The 13,956-nt window shown below is 41.5% G+C and overlaps 1 protein-coding gene across 3 annotated transcripts in view; it reads left to right on the top strand.

Moving 5' to 3' along the window:
- The first annotated feature begins 12,512 nt into the window (after positions 1-12,512).
- Positions 12,513-13,956, top strand: part of ATP11B (ATPase phospholipid transporting 11B (putative)) — a 99,521-nt gene continuing 98,077 nt past the window's right edge. For 2 of the 3 annotated variants that reach the window (XM_058556283.1, XM_058556281.1), the window contains exon 1: positions 12,514-12,745. In XM_058556283.1, coding sequence (XP_058412266.1) covers positions 12,719-12,745 — 27 coding nt within the window. In that variant the 5' untranslated portion in view covers positions 12,514-12,718. Of the gene's footprint in view, positions 12,746-13,956 lie in introns of all 3 variants that reach the window. The other variant, XM_058556282.1, reaches the window with a different exon arrangement.

Below are 13,956 nucleotides of genomic sequence, written 5' to 3'. Positions count from 1 at the left end.
AGACTGTGGTTATGCAAAATGAAATAGCTATTTTTAAACCACCTGCTTATTTTTTTTAAAGGAGACAATCAAAACAGGATAATTTCATGGATTTGGGGTTTGTGGGTTTTGAGCCTCAATCGTGTCTTTGCACTCAATTATTAAATAAATTAATTATCAAATTGCTATCTCACTTTACAATGACCACAAAGTCTCAAGGGAACAGTTAGTGGTCTAGTGGTTTGGAAAATGTCGGCAGAGGAAGTGAAACTCTATTGAATCTGCCTACAACTTTAAAATATCTACCTACAACTTTAAAATATCTACCTACAACTTTAAAATCAGCAGTATTTTCTTCTTAGCAGCTTTATTTCAGGGCTGATAGTAAAGGTCAACAGATTATTCTTGTACTCCATAAGGTAACAATCTTCATCATTGTTATGAGGGAGATGGGCCTGAGAGTATCAACCACCTAAGGAAAGCCAGAGCCAGAACTGAGGGTCTTACTTTCAATTTTGATTTAAATGTATTTTTCCCACATTTTGAAGGTAAGCTTAAAGCTAATTTGCATTACTGATCAATCAATATTATACCACAAGTTCTGTTACAGCCTTAAAGGGACTTTTCCACTTAAGTAATCCTGAGAGAACAGAGGTTGCTAACACATAAATTCTGTTTAAACAGAAAATTTTTTTAAATTGTACTCACAGAAATCAGACTGCACACCATTATTAAACATACAGTGTGCATATATGATTTTCTGGCTTCTGTTGATTCACTAGCTTTCAAAAACGCTCATTTTATATGAATGATGAAATAAAGACAGTTGTTTGCAAAGAAGGAAGCTGAAACCAACTGGGGATACAGAGAAGAAAGATAGGTGAGAGCAAGATATTGAAGATCTATTATCCACAGAGATGATACTGTTGGAGAGAGAAATACAAAGAAGTAATACAGACTTTGAGCCCTCCAGCACTGTATATTCACAAAAGATGTCTTTTATTCCACAATTATTTTCTCTGTGCACCATACTGAGATCTTCCCATTTATTGCATAAATTTGTTATAAAGAAAACTTCTGTATTAGTTACAAGAATGTATAGTTTTTAATGGTGTGATTATTGCGTCATAGTTAAACTGCATCTTTCTATAAGTAGCCAAATTTAATTTAATTAAGCATACATTTACTCTCAGTCTAACATTTAATCAACAGAAATCTGAGACAGGTGAATAGAGAGGAATTAAAGAGCAGGGGGTAACTGCTCAACTCTGATAATTATTATTATGAATAATATTAAATATTAATATTAAAATTAATAAAGCATCAAAGTAACATTAAAACAGGTGATCAACAGCAGCAAATGCCCCACTTTGAAGAACGCAAGTACTTTCTGTTGTTCTCCCATGTTGGATTCAGTGATGCATCTCTCCTCGGATTCTGACCCAAGGGTCAGAGAGAGGTTGGGAACTGCGATTCTGGGGAAGGGCACAGGGGGCGAGAGGAAGAGGGGAAATCCAGGAAGAAGAGATTTCCAGGTTTCAACTGGAGACAAACTCCATCTACACATTCTATAAGAGCCCATGAGAACTGTTAAGACTCTGAGACGCTCATGTGTCCGTGATCTGGCCTTAAATAAGAACAAGTTCTTCCTGGTACTGGACCAGCACACCCATCCTGATGCTGAGAAGCATAAGAGCACGTTTAGGGGTTAGTAATGGAATATTCACTTTAGGGAAGGTAATGGGGACAATACTGAAACTATAAACTAAGTACTGTATCAGAGTTTAAACAGCACCTTGATAAAACACAACAGATGGAGCTAAAACTGATGGATGCCACCTAAAAACTGGCATCTCTCTCAATATAGTATTTAGTTAACACAGGAGAAAGGTTGCATCTTCTTGTCTGACATATCAAAACAATTTAATAAAGTAAAAACAAGATGCCATCCAGAATTCTAATGCAACTTTGTGGAGCTCTCACATTCAATGAAGTTGTCATTAATTACTGAGTTGGACTAAGGCCTATTAATTAGAATTCACACACACTATTACAACATACAAGGTTAAATTATATTTACATGTTTCTGTACAGGCACATAAATAAAAACCACATACCTATAAAATAATACAGAGGAAAACATATACATACATGTGTTTTTGAAAAGTTGTTTACCTTTCCTATTGTGATTGTGAGGGCTTTTCCTCTTTTTTTCCACAGTGCAACGGAAAGTCACAGAGTGATGCATCTAACAGTAATCCCCTCCCTTTTATTTACAGTGATAATATTGACCCACCATTATATGATTGAATTGAATTTCTGGTCATGCTGGTGATGAGTTACCTGCTCTCTTCTGTCCTGTTTTGGGGCTGGAAGTACAAGCTATGATCACGAGAGAGAGTTTTTCTTGGTGTAAAGCTAACAACCACCTCTGAGGGTTGAGCTTACAATTTTACACTCGTCAATAACCCTGGATCAAAATCAAGTGAGCTAAGTAATGAAACATGCACACATCGCCTTCCCCTAACTTCCCCTCTCGGCACATGCATAGACATATACGCACACACACACTGACCACACCATCACCCTTGTGTAGATGAGGTACAATCTCCTTTTCTGTAGACAGGATGTTTCTCCATGCACGGTCATTGAGTGTGTATATGCTGGTTGGTAAGAAACATTGCCCCATCTAGAAAAGTTACCCTGTCTCAGTTGAATCATTGAGGATCTGGTCAGTGAACAAGCAGGTTTTAAATTGGAGGTGATAGAACTAAGTAATTTCTAAACTTTATCTTCCTATGGACCTTCTTTATTCTACAAATCTGTAATTTCCTACACAGGTGCAGTCAGTACATTTCTGAATACTTTCAAATACACTATTTTTATTATAGTCAAGATGACAGATATAAAATTGTGTTGCTGTTAATAACTTAATTCAAAGACAGTGCCCTAGGTCTTATATTCTGAACTCCTTGAGGGCAAGGTCTGTGGGAGTGTTAGCCCACAATGGCTAGCATGTGCTGAATGCTCAACAAATATTTGTTGAATAACTGAATGGTAGCAGAAGAGGCGAGGGTGGAGGGAGAGAGCCAGAATCCAGCAGCTGGACCAGAATAGGAAGGCCCTTAGTATGGTTTTATGAATGAGTCTTATAAAACTGTCAATAGTAGATTGATTGTAATGACAAATTTATTGTATTTGACTAAAAATTATCTAGAGGAAATCAATTTACCTCACCAGAATAGCACTGTTAAATAGTCGAAGTCTTTGATTAAATCAATATTGTGTAGGAGAGTACCTCTTATTTCATTTGTCCTTCTCATCTAGTAAGTCATCTTCTTTTTTTATTCCCTTTTTACTCATAAAAGTCCAATTTACCACTCTAGAAGATTCCCTGATTTCTTCACTGGTCACTTAAAAGTGGTTTACATTTTACAGAATAGCTGGTCAAGCAAACAAATATCTGAGCTCTTGAACTTCACAAACTGAGTCCCCGCCCTACAGAAGAATAGTGTCATAGGGAAGGCAGACATTAAACAGAGTGGAGCAAACAATGACACGATTACAGTATGCAAAGTACTTGGAGAGGTATGGGACACTGTGGGAATGCTTAATGGGGAAACGGCAGAATTACCTGGCCAGCTGACCTCAGCACGTGCATGGGGCAACAGGAGAGGCTCAAGAAAAAAGAAGAGAGAAACAGCATAGGGCAGTGTGTTTGTGAGAGAGAGACAGAGGCAGATAATTTGAATCAGAAGAAAATCTACAAAGAAGTTACCCAGGATATGTATACATTTTGTTGTACGTCATTTCAAAAAAAGTAAACGTTTGTTTCACTTTTATTTTGTGTTTGAATTCATATTTAGATGGAGAGAGGCAGCTAACAGATTCTTTTAAGTGCTTAGGGTTTATAAATGTCTTAACTCAGCTCTGCAAGGGGACTTAACCTTCTCTGAAGGGTAACTTTTAAGCTGAGAATTAAATGATGAAGAATGATTATCTCAGTAAGAAGAAGGTAGAGACTATCAGAAAAAGATTTCCAAAGAGAGGGTACATGCAGCATGTGAAATGACCCGAAGGTGACTGAGACCATGGTCTCGGACCCATTCATCTATTTCCTCTCCTCTGTAGGGAGTTACTTCCAAAGGCCAACTCATCCAGATTCTGTCACATATGCACAAGGAAAGGCCGTCTTGCCATGAGAACCACGTCGGGACATTAACCACAGGCAAGTGGCTAACACAATAACATAGAGACAGAGTTCAAGTTGGTCCAACTTTATTTATATGACAAAAAAGTTTCTGAACACATACTATGTGCCAGACCCCAGGATAAGTGCTGGGGATACCCAAGGATTTCTCCTGCTCTGGGTTCTTGTAGAACCATTGCCAGATCTCAGCTCTCTCTCCAGTTGAAGTTTTCCTCTTACCTGACTCCCTGCGAAGTGTGGTTTCGCCTCCTGGTTACATTCTGTTTCTGCCCCAGCATCCCATCTCCCTTAATTCCAAACCAACTAAGTCACTGTCTTCAGTCTATCCCACAGCACTTCTTCTCAGCCAACCAGAGCACTAAGGAAGCAACAGGCTTTTTATTCAAGTTTATTCTGTTATTCAAGATTACCCAGGATTCTGCCCCACCACACCCTCAGCAGCTTTCTGATAGCCCCTTACTGTTACTACCATGAATCGCCCACATCCTTCCTTAGTGGTGAGCTATTACCAAAATCATATGTTCAGGCTAATCCCTTGAACAACTGGCCACGTTCTTCCTGTTTCCTATACAGAAGTCTCTTTGAACTAGTATGTCTCAATATCCAACTTTCAACCCATTCTACTTCTTGCAATCTTAACGAACACAGTTCTTGATTTCTCTCTTAGACTCAACATGTTTTCTTCTTGCTCACATTTTTTTCCTCCTTTCACATACTGCCTTACCTGGCTTCAGCCTTTACTCATCATTTTGTTTACTTCCAGTCAATCTCCTACTCGTACAAATTAACATTTATAGTCATTGTAAAGTAGTGAAAATACATATGTAATTTTGGTGGAGGTAAAGGAAATCACATAATCTTCAAATTAGATTATTTGGGGTTCACTGTTACCTCACTTTAAAACTAATCTTTATGACTTACAATAATGAATACTTATGTCTTATATTTTCCTTTACTCCGTCTGTCCAAAAAAGATTGAAGATGGCTTACAAAATACACACAATATCATAACTATTAAGGAAATGGAATAACCAACCAAAGGGAAACTAAGACTAGGCAAAATAAGAAGTCAGGGTAAAAGTAATTCACAAAATGTACACTTCAGAGTCTGGACACTTGCTGTCAGTCTCTGAATTTTTAAACTACCAATACATGACAGAAGGAAGCACATTCGATTACATAATTCAAAATGCTCAGAAGATTATAAAACAAACTAGTTGCTCAAGAGAAGCACAGTCATTTGTGGTAATGAGTTTCTGCAGGCTCTCGTTACGAGAACACAGTGTGATGAGGGAGCGGCGTTCTGAGCTGCACCTCCACAGCAAAAACAATCGTGGGTTCCTGAGGCTCCTCCTCCTACCAGCCCTAGACTTCGGCTGGTCATATGATCCTCAACTGCAGGTCAGTAAAAGTAATCATGGAGGAGCCAAAACAAGACTACGCAAAGACAGATTTCTGATCATTTTTCTTCAATCAAAAGAGAAAAATTTAGATCACCTAAACGGAGTGCATAGTCTTCAGGAAGTCCTTCATTAACATTACTTTTCAAAACTGAGCATTTCTGATAGCTGCAAAACAGACAAGTGTGTTGGCAATTTAGGGCATATTCATTTCTGTTAGTACTCAGCAGAATTGGGGATAGGGTTAATGTTTCATCCAAGATAAGGAAACAGAGTGGAACTGAGGAAATATTTGTAGGCTAAGCCAAGATTTTCCACAAAAAACAAATTGGGATCCATTCTAATACAGATAAAAGGGCAAATGCCAAGATGTGCCTTTGAACACAACTGTGATGGCTTAGTTTAGAAAATCTCTGAAGCAGCTGTTAGCAAACACTTACCTATGCAGTCATTTTTTTCCATTTTTTTATTGTAGTAAAATAAACATATCATAAAATTTATCATCTTAACCATTTTTAAGTGTACAGTTCAGTGGTTTTAAATATATTCATAATGTTGTGCAACTGCAAGGGAGCAGAACTTGCCACCTCAAGATGTGTTTCTTTGGCATGAGGATTATGTTCGGTTGGTTATTTTTTTTTAAAAACTGCAGACATGGGAAAAGCTCTGAAAACCAAGTAGAAGTTAGCCTTTGTAAAAGACATTTACATTTGCAAGGGAAATCTCCATTTGTAAAGGTGTCTCCCTTTCTATACCAGGAAGAGGGGGATGACCTTATCTCTAGAAACTCTTATCAATGCAGAAGGCAAGAACTTAAATCTGCATAATAACCTTAGTCTTGTTTACTGTGCTTTTTCTGGTAATCTCCCATAACTGACTCCTCTCACCCCCAACATCCTCCTTTGTCTCTAACTGAAGATGGTCTTTAAGGTGGTGACCTCGGCCATTTTGGCAAGTGGCTCAGTTTTCCTGGGTTTCTCCAATGTATACACGTTATAAAGCTTGTTTGATTTTTCTCCTGTTATTCTGTCTCACGTCAATTTAATTTGTAGACCAGCCAGAAGGACCTAGAGGGTAGAGGAATTGTCCTCCTCCCCTACACAACCATGACCACCATCCATTTCCATAACTCTTTTCATTTTGTAAAACTGAAATTCTACACCCATTAAACAATAACTCCCCATTCCCCTTCTCCCCCTAACCCCTGGCAACTACCATTCTATTTTCTGTCTCTATGATTTTGACATAACGTGGTCATTTTAATCTGGAAAAAAACCACTCATAAAATATCTAACCTTGAGCAACGAAACTTCCTCGTGATGTCCATAAGATAAAGTATTACAAAACTAACGCCTCTAGATTGCTAAATAATTTGATCTATTGTATAGCACAAGTAACCAAAAGTTGGTTAAGTGTCGGAGTCTGTTACGGTAGCAGCTTTGGTTTTGCTGCAGATGACCCGAGGCCATTAGTCTTTCTGTCAGTAATTCAATTACAAGAGCTCTTTAAGCTCCTCCTCTCTCATGACAAGTAAAACTAAGTCAAAAAGTATACAACTAGTTAACCTTTCTGTTTTTTTACAAGAGAAGTGATAGAATGCTGTATCTAGTTCACGCAAAAGCAGTATCAAGCTATTAAAGGGCAACTTAAAAATAAGGAAGACACAGAACATATTTATGCTTTCCATACTTTGACTTTTCAAGGAAAAGATCATTTCTATGAATCATAACTCTCACAGTGGTTTTGAGTTTCAGTTCTGTAAGCATAAATAGCCAAAAATTAAAACTGAGTTCATATAACTTAGTCCACAACTGATATCTGTTAGAGAAATTTTCAAGAAAAGTTGAAAATATGTAATGGTATACTGTTCCTAATGAATTTCTTCACAAGGTGATAAAATATATAATTCTGGTCAGTACTGGAAAAGCTTGCCTGAAGTCTGTTTTTTCTTTGCCTATAAAGTCTAGTCTGGAAATTCTGGAACGATAATTAATCAGAAAGAAACTGCTTTTTTTTTTTTTTAATTGATGTTTTAATGGTTTTTAACATTGTGAAATTTTGGGTTGTACATTTTTGTTTGTCCATCACCATATATATGACTCCCTTCACCCCTTGTGCCCACCCCCCACCCCCACTGCCCCTGGTAACCACAGTACAGTTTTCTCTGTCCATGTGTTGGTTTATATTCCACATATGAGTGAGATCATACAGTGTTTGTCTTTCTCTTTCTGGCTTATTTCACTTAACTTAATACGCTCCAGGCCCATCCATGTTGTTGCAAATAGGACGATTTTGTCTTTTTTTTATGGCTGATTAGTATTCCATTGTATATATATACCACATTTTCTTTCTTTTTTTTTTTTTTTTGTGAGGAAGATCAGCCCTGAGCTAACATCCATGCTAATCCTCCTCTTTTTGCTGAGGAAGACCGGCTCTGAGCTAACATCTATTGCCAATCCTCCTCCTTTTTTTGCCCAAAGCCCCAGTAGATAGTTGTGTGTCATACTTGCACATCCTTCTAGTTGCTGTATGTGGGACGTGGCCTCAGCGTGGCCGGAGAAGCGGTGCGTCGGTGCGCACCCGGGATCCGAACCCGGGCTGCCAGTAGCAGAGCGCGCGCACTTAACCGCTAAGCCACGGGGCCGGCCCCAATATACCACATTTTCTTAATCCAGTCATCAGTCGAGGGACACTTAGGGTGCTTCCACTTCTTGGCTATGGTGATAATGCTGCAATGAACATAGGGGTGCATAAGCCTCTTTGGATTGTTGATTTCAGGCTCGTTGGATAGATTCCCAGTAGTGGGATGGCTGGGTCATAGGGCATCTCTATTTTTAATTCTTTGAGGAATCTCCATACCATTTTCCATAGAGGCTGCACCAGTTTGCACTCCCACCAGCTGTGTATGAGTGTTCCTGTTTCTCCACATCCTCTCCAACACTTGTTGTTTTTTGTCTTGGTGATTATAGCCATTCTAACGGGCGTGAGGTGATATCTTAGTGTTGTTTTGATTTGCATTTCCCTGATGATTAGTGATGTTGAACATTTTTTCATGTGCCTATTGGCCATCTGTATATCTTCTTTGGACAAGTGTCTGTTCATTTCCTCTGCCCATTTTTTGATCGAGTTGTTTGTTTTTTTGTTGTTCAGTTGTGTGAGTTCTTTATATATTATGGAGATCAACCCCTTGTCAGATGTGTTTTGCAAATATTCTCTCCCAGCTGGTGGGTTGTCTGTTTATCTTGATTCTGGTTTCGTTTGTCTTATAGAAGCTCTTTAATCTGATAAAGTCCCACTTGTTTATTTTTTCTTTAGTTTCCCTAGTCTGGGTAGGCATGTCATCTGAAAAGATTCCTTTATGACCAATGTCAAATAGTGTGTTGCCTATATAAGAAACTGCTTTTTAAGTGGAATAATTTGTAATCTACTACATTTATGATTCTGAGAAAGTGAAAAGTTGCCCTTTCAAAAAATGAGATAGAGGGGCTGGCCCGGTGGGGCAAGCGGTTAAGTGTGCGCGCTCTGCTGTGGCAGCCTGGGGTTCGCCGGTTCGGATCCCAGGCCTGCACCGACGCACCGCTTGGCTGGCCATGCTGTGGTGGCGTCCCATATAAAGTGGAGGAAGATGGGCACGGATGTTAGCCCAGGGCCAGTCTTCCTCAGCATAAAAAAGAGGAGGATTGGCAGATGCTAGAACAGGGCTGATCTCCTCATAAAAAAAAAAAAAGCAGATTCTAGGGCCCATCTGATGGCTCTATTGCTACAGAAATAATTAAGGTAACAGACTGGCAAGGCTCGGCGTCCTTCAAACTGACTGACCTGTGAAGAGTTCTGAGAGGCACACAACAGGGTCTAAAGGATGGTGACTACCGGTCTTACAGCACAGCTTAGGATCTCCTGAAATCATTCAGTATGCTTCGCTTTATATCACTGATATTTCTGAACTAGGTATTTTTTCTCTAACCACTCAGTCATTGACATTAACTTATTCATTCATTTAACAAACATTTATCAAGTACTCTTTGGATACTATGGGCACTAAAATGAATAAGCCAGGAATCTTGACCTTAACAAGTTCACAGTCTGTACTTTCTTTCTGTTGATAGTCCAAGATGTTCTGATAAAGAAAAACAGCCCTCTTTGTTTTGTCTTTGTTATATCTGAATCTCTATTACACCTAACCAGGAGATGTTTTTACCCCGGGAATGAACACATCTCACAAGTATAACTACCACAGAATTATATTAACAAGTTTACCCAACAAAAAGAACCATATTTACCATTAATTCAGTGGCTATTAAGTGATGCTGGTAAACTTCTTCTCTTGGAAGGTCTGTCACTTCATATGGAATGGCTTACGTTTCAGGTTTCCTTATCTGTTACCAAATCACAATGCCCTACAACACGCTTTACTTCTGGCTCTTCCCCCGGCCAGGACTTTTGAACTCAATACTTCACGCCAGCAGTCATTTCCTATCTGACTTTTCTTCTCTCTCCAACCTATCATATATACTGTTTATGGGATAACACTGATTTCATCATGCCATTTCCTTGTTCAGAAAATTCCAGGGATTGCCCATTTCCTGTAAACGCTTGTGACTAGCCAGAAACTGTCCCAATACTATGCAAAACAAAAGTTTCACAAAACAATACATACTACTTACACTATACGATATATTCTGTTTTCTATCGTTTCTTTAAAATAGTGATCATAGGGCCGGCCCCGTGGCTTAGCGGTTAAGCGCGCGTGCTCCGCTGCTGGCGACCCGGGTTCGGATCCCGGGCGTGCACTGATGCACCGCTTCTCCGGCCATGCTGAGGCCGCATCCCACATACAGCAACTAGAAGGATGTGCAGCTATGACATACAACAATCTACTGGGGCTTTGGGGGGAAAATAAATAAATAAAAACTTTTAAAAAGAAATAAAAAATAAAATAGTGATCATGACACACTAAATTGATTTCATCACCACTAAAGGTTATAGGTTATACTCTACAGTATCAAAATACTCTCTTTTATGCTCCTTGGATTAATATGAGATGTATAATATTGCTTTTGAAAACTGCTTAGAACACTGCTTGAGTGCTCATTCTGTTCCTGACAGTTTGAGCTATAATTATGATCTTTACACAGTTATCTTGAGATCACTTCTTACAATATTCCACCATGGCATTTAGAATCACTCCTCCTCCCACTTCTACCTTCTGAAATTTGGGACACAGTTAAATAATAATGCACCAAGTGTCCTCTAGATCTGTTTCTTAGGTTGTCTTGACAAACTTTGGTGGCATATATATAAATACTTCCAGGCCTAATTTTAATCAGACCACTTGCAGATGAATAAAAGCAGGTATGGTCATATTTTTGTTTCTTTACATATCTTAAGAGCATGAACTTTGTTGCCTAACCATCCAGAATGTGAATCCCAGCTTTGCCAAGTTACTTAACCTGAGCCTCCATTTCCACATCCATTCAATGGGAATAATAATATCCACTTCAAAGGACTGATGAGGATTAAATTAGACCAAGCAAGTAAAGAGCTTAATACAGGGCCTGAGACACACGAGTGTTCCATGAATGGTAGTAAAGTTTTATCACTATAACAAATAAGTAAATGTATCATAAACTTTCTTTTAGGGTCCCCAAGCAAGGTTTAGTCACAAGAACAAAAGTAAGATTACTTTTTCTCTTTAAATACCTAGCTAATTTTTGTAGTTGGATTATTCATAACATAAAATTACACTGCTGGTTTTATAGATCATAAATATCCTTCAGGAAAGGTTCTATTTGTGGTGCTGGATAATCATTATATAATAACAATTGTCTACTGAAAGTAAAAGACTGAGTACATATATGCAATAACTTGCCTAGCCAAGCAAATCTCGGTTAGATTTGTTTTCACTTAATAGAACATTTTTCGAAAAACACAAACTCCTGTGTGTTGAATGGTGAAGTGTGCCTTAATTCAGCAAAAATATTCCACACAATTCTTATGCATAAGACCCAAGATGTCTATGTGGCTGCTTTCGAACAGAGACCAGGCGCTTCATTTCAGCCTTTCAAGTCAAAGGCTTGTTCCAGTTGCTTTTATATTCCTTCTTATCTGCATTTATCTACAACCTTATCTCACCTAGGTCTTGCTACTTCTAGAGTGTTTTTGACTGCAAGAGTTTGGCAGTTAATAGTAAACAACTACCTTTCCATAGAAAGTATTTTCCCCCCTAACCTATTCATTTTAGCATCCTAAAACAGAGTTATCTCGTCCCTTCTCCCGGAAACACTAGTCCAAACTGGACCAGGTACTGGGGAGTTGCAACCCCTTTCAAAATTACTTAAAGGTAGTGATCATGATTCCCCTAGCCCCTGTTCAATGGTCTGCTAAAGAGGGCTGCATTACGCGTCGAGACAAAGCCTTTGGCAACTTAACTGAACCAAAACTGGAGACCTCTGTGGATTAACCTTCAGTCACTACACTCGAGATTGTGCGTGTTGGGGGACAGGGGGCCCAAAAGAGGCAGAGAGCCAGAAACAAACCTGCAACAGGAGGTAAAAACAGAGGAGTCGGCCAGAAGCTGCCGACTCCGGAGACAGACACACACACGCGACTTAACCCTATCCTTGGAATGAGGGGAGGGGAGCATAGAGCAGAACCCGCCTTCCAGAATCCCCAGCCCCTCCACGCTGGCTGCCGGCCCCGCCCACACGCCTGACCTCAGCTCGGACGGCGGCGGAGCGCGCTGGCCCTGGGTCTCCGCAGCCCCTGTCGTCACGTCCGGAGGCGGCCCGAGGCGCCGGGGGCGGGGCGGGTGGGACCAGGGGGCCGGGCCGGGCCGGGCGGGGGCGGGGTTTTGGCGGTGCTTTGGCCGACAACGGTCAATAATGAAGGTGGCTGCGGCGCGGCGGCAGGCTCAGCTGCGCCGGGCGGGGGCGGCGCCGAGGCCGCGCCTGTAGGACCTCGGGGCCGGCGCGGCGGGATGGGGACCCGGCGCTGGGAGTGAGGTGGCGGCGGCGACGAGCGGAACTTAAGCCGGAGGGGCTCTCCCGCTTCCCACCTCTGGCTCGTCGGTCTCGTCCTGCAGCCCCTCGGCTCCCGCGTCCCGCGGGACCGGGACGGCGACGGCGGGGGCATGTGGTGCTGGATCCGGCGGCAGCTGGTAGGTGCCTCCGCCCCTCCATCTCTCGGACGCCCGCTCCCGCGCGGCCTCTCGGGCCCGGGTGGCGCGGAAGGGCCGGGGCGCGGGCGCCGGGCTAGGCCGCAGAGGAGGCGGCCGGAGCCGGCGAAGCCCGCGCAGCCGGCGCGCGTCTCGCCTCCAAACCCGGGCCGCCGAGGCCGGCGCGGGGCGGCCGCCTCCTGCCCGCGCTTCTCGGGTACTCCCTGCTCGCCGCTCCTGGGCGGCTGCGGCCAGAGGCGGGGGTCCGGAGCGTGGCCGGGCTCCCCGCTGGGGACACAGGGCGAGGGAACGGAGGGAGAGTAGGTCCTGGGGGGAGAAAAGAGGCTTGTGTCTCCCGCCTCGAACAGTTTGGGACACGTTTGAGTGAAGGGGAGGGGGAGGACTTGCCTTCAGCCCCCCTCGTCACTGTTTTCAGTTGGGGTGTCACGATTCAGGATTGCGGGGATTATCAAGGAGGAGGGTACTTTCTTTAGTCTAACCACATTCAACGAAGGAAATTTTGCCCAAGGCCTAGGTGAGGGAAAGAAAGAATATTCCAACACCCGTCTAGTTTCGGAAAAGAGATGTACGATAGTTTTGAAGGACTGTGTTTTTCTTCTACCGTGTCCTCATCCCACCCCAAGTGAAACTTTTGGAATATGAACTCGATATTTTTCCGTTCTCCTCAAGCCAGTTTGAACGAGACAGGTTTGGAACCAGTGATTAACTTTTTCAGTTTTACTGGAACATCTGGAGAAAAAAATCCTAGGAAAGGGTGAGTTAAGGCAGATAAAAAGCGCCACCTTTCTCGGAATTAATTCAGAGAGAAAAATCTTTCCTGCTTCCTGGCAACTACAGCCCAGCAAATACAGCACTAAGGCAACAGTAGCAATTAGGACAGAAATTGCTCCTGGCTGAAGAAGACTAATCTTATCTCGGTGATGAGGTCTGTTACTGGTTGCTGCTTAATTTCTAAATGGCGTTAATTAAATGCTGCTACAATTCAGTGTTTTCATTTACTAATTCAAAAGGCAGTGAAGCAAAAACGATTTTGGGGGGACTGTAAAGATTTTGTGGCACTAAAGCATTGATACCTGTTTTTCCTTGCTCTAGAACAGCATTTTAATGTTAAGACTAAGAGGTATGCTGTTTCAGAAGAGCCAGCTTTCTGTTAATTCATTTTGCAGTGGGCATCATTCTCAAAAAAATATCTT

The sequence above is a fragment of the Diceros bicornis genome, chromosome 15 (genome assembly GCF_020826845.1).
Source record: "Diceros bicornis minor isolate mBicDic1 chromosome 15, mDicBic1.mat.cur, whole genome shotgun sequence".
Lineage (NCBI taxonomy): Eukaryota > Metazoa > Chordata > Mammalia > Perissodactyla > Rhinocerotidae > Diceros > Diceros bicornis.
This window is presented reverse-complemented; position numbering and strand designations above follow the sequence as displayed.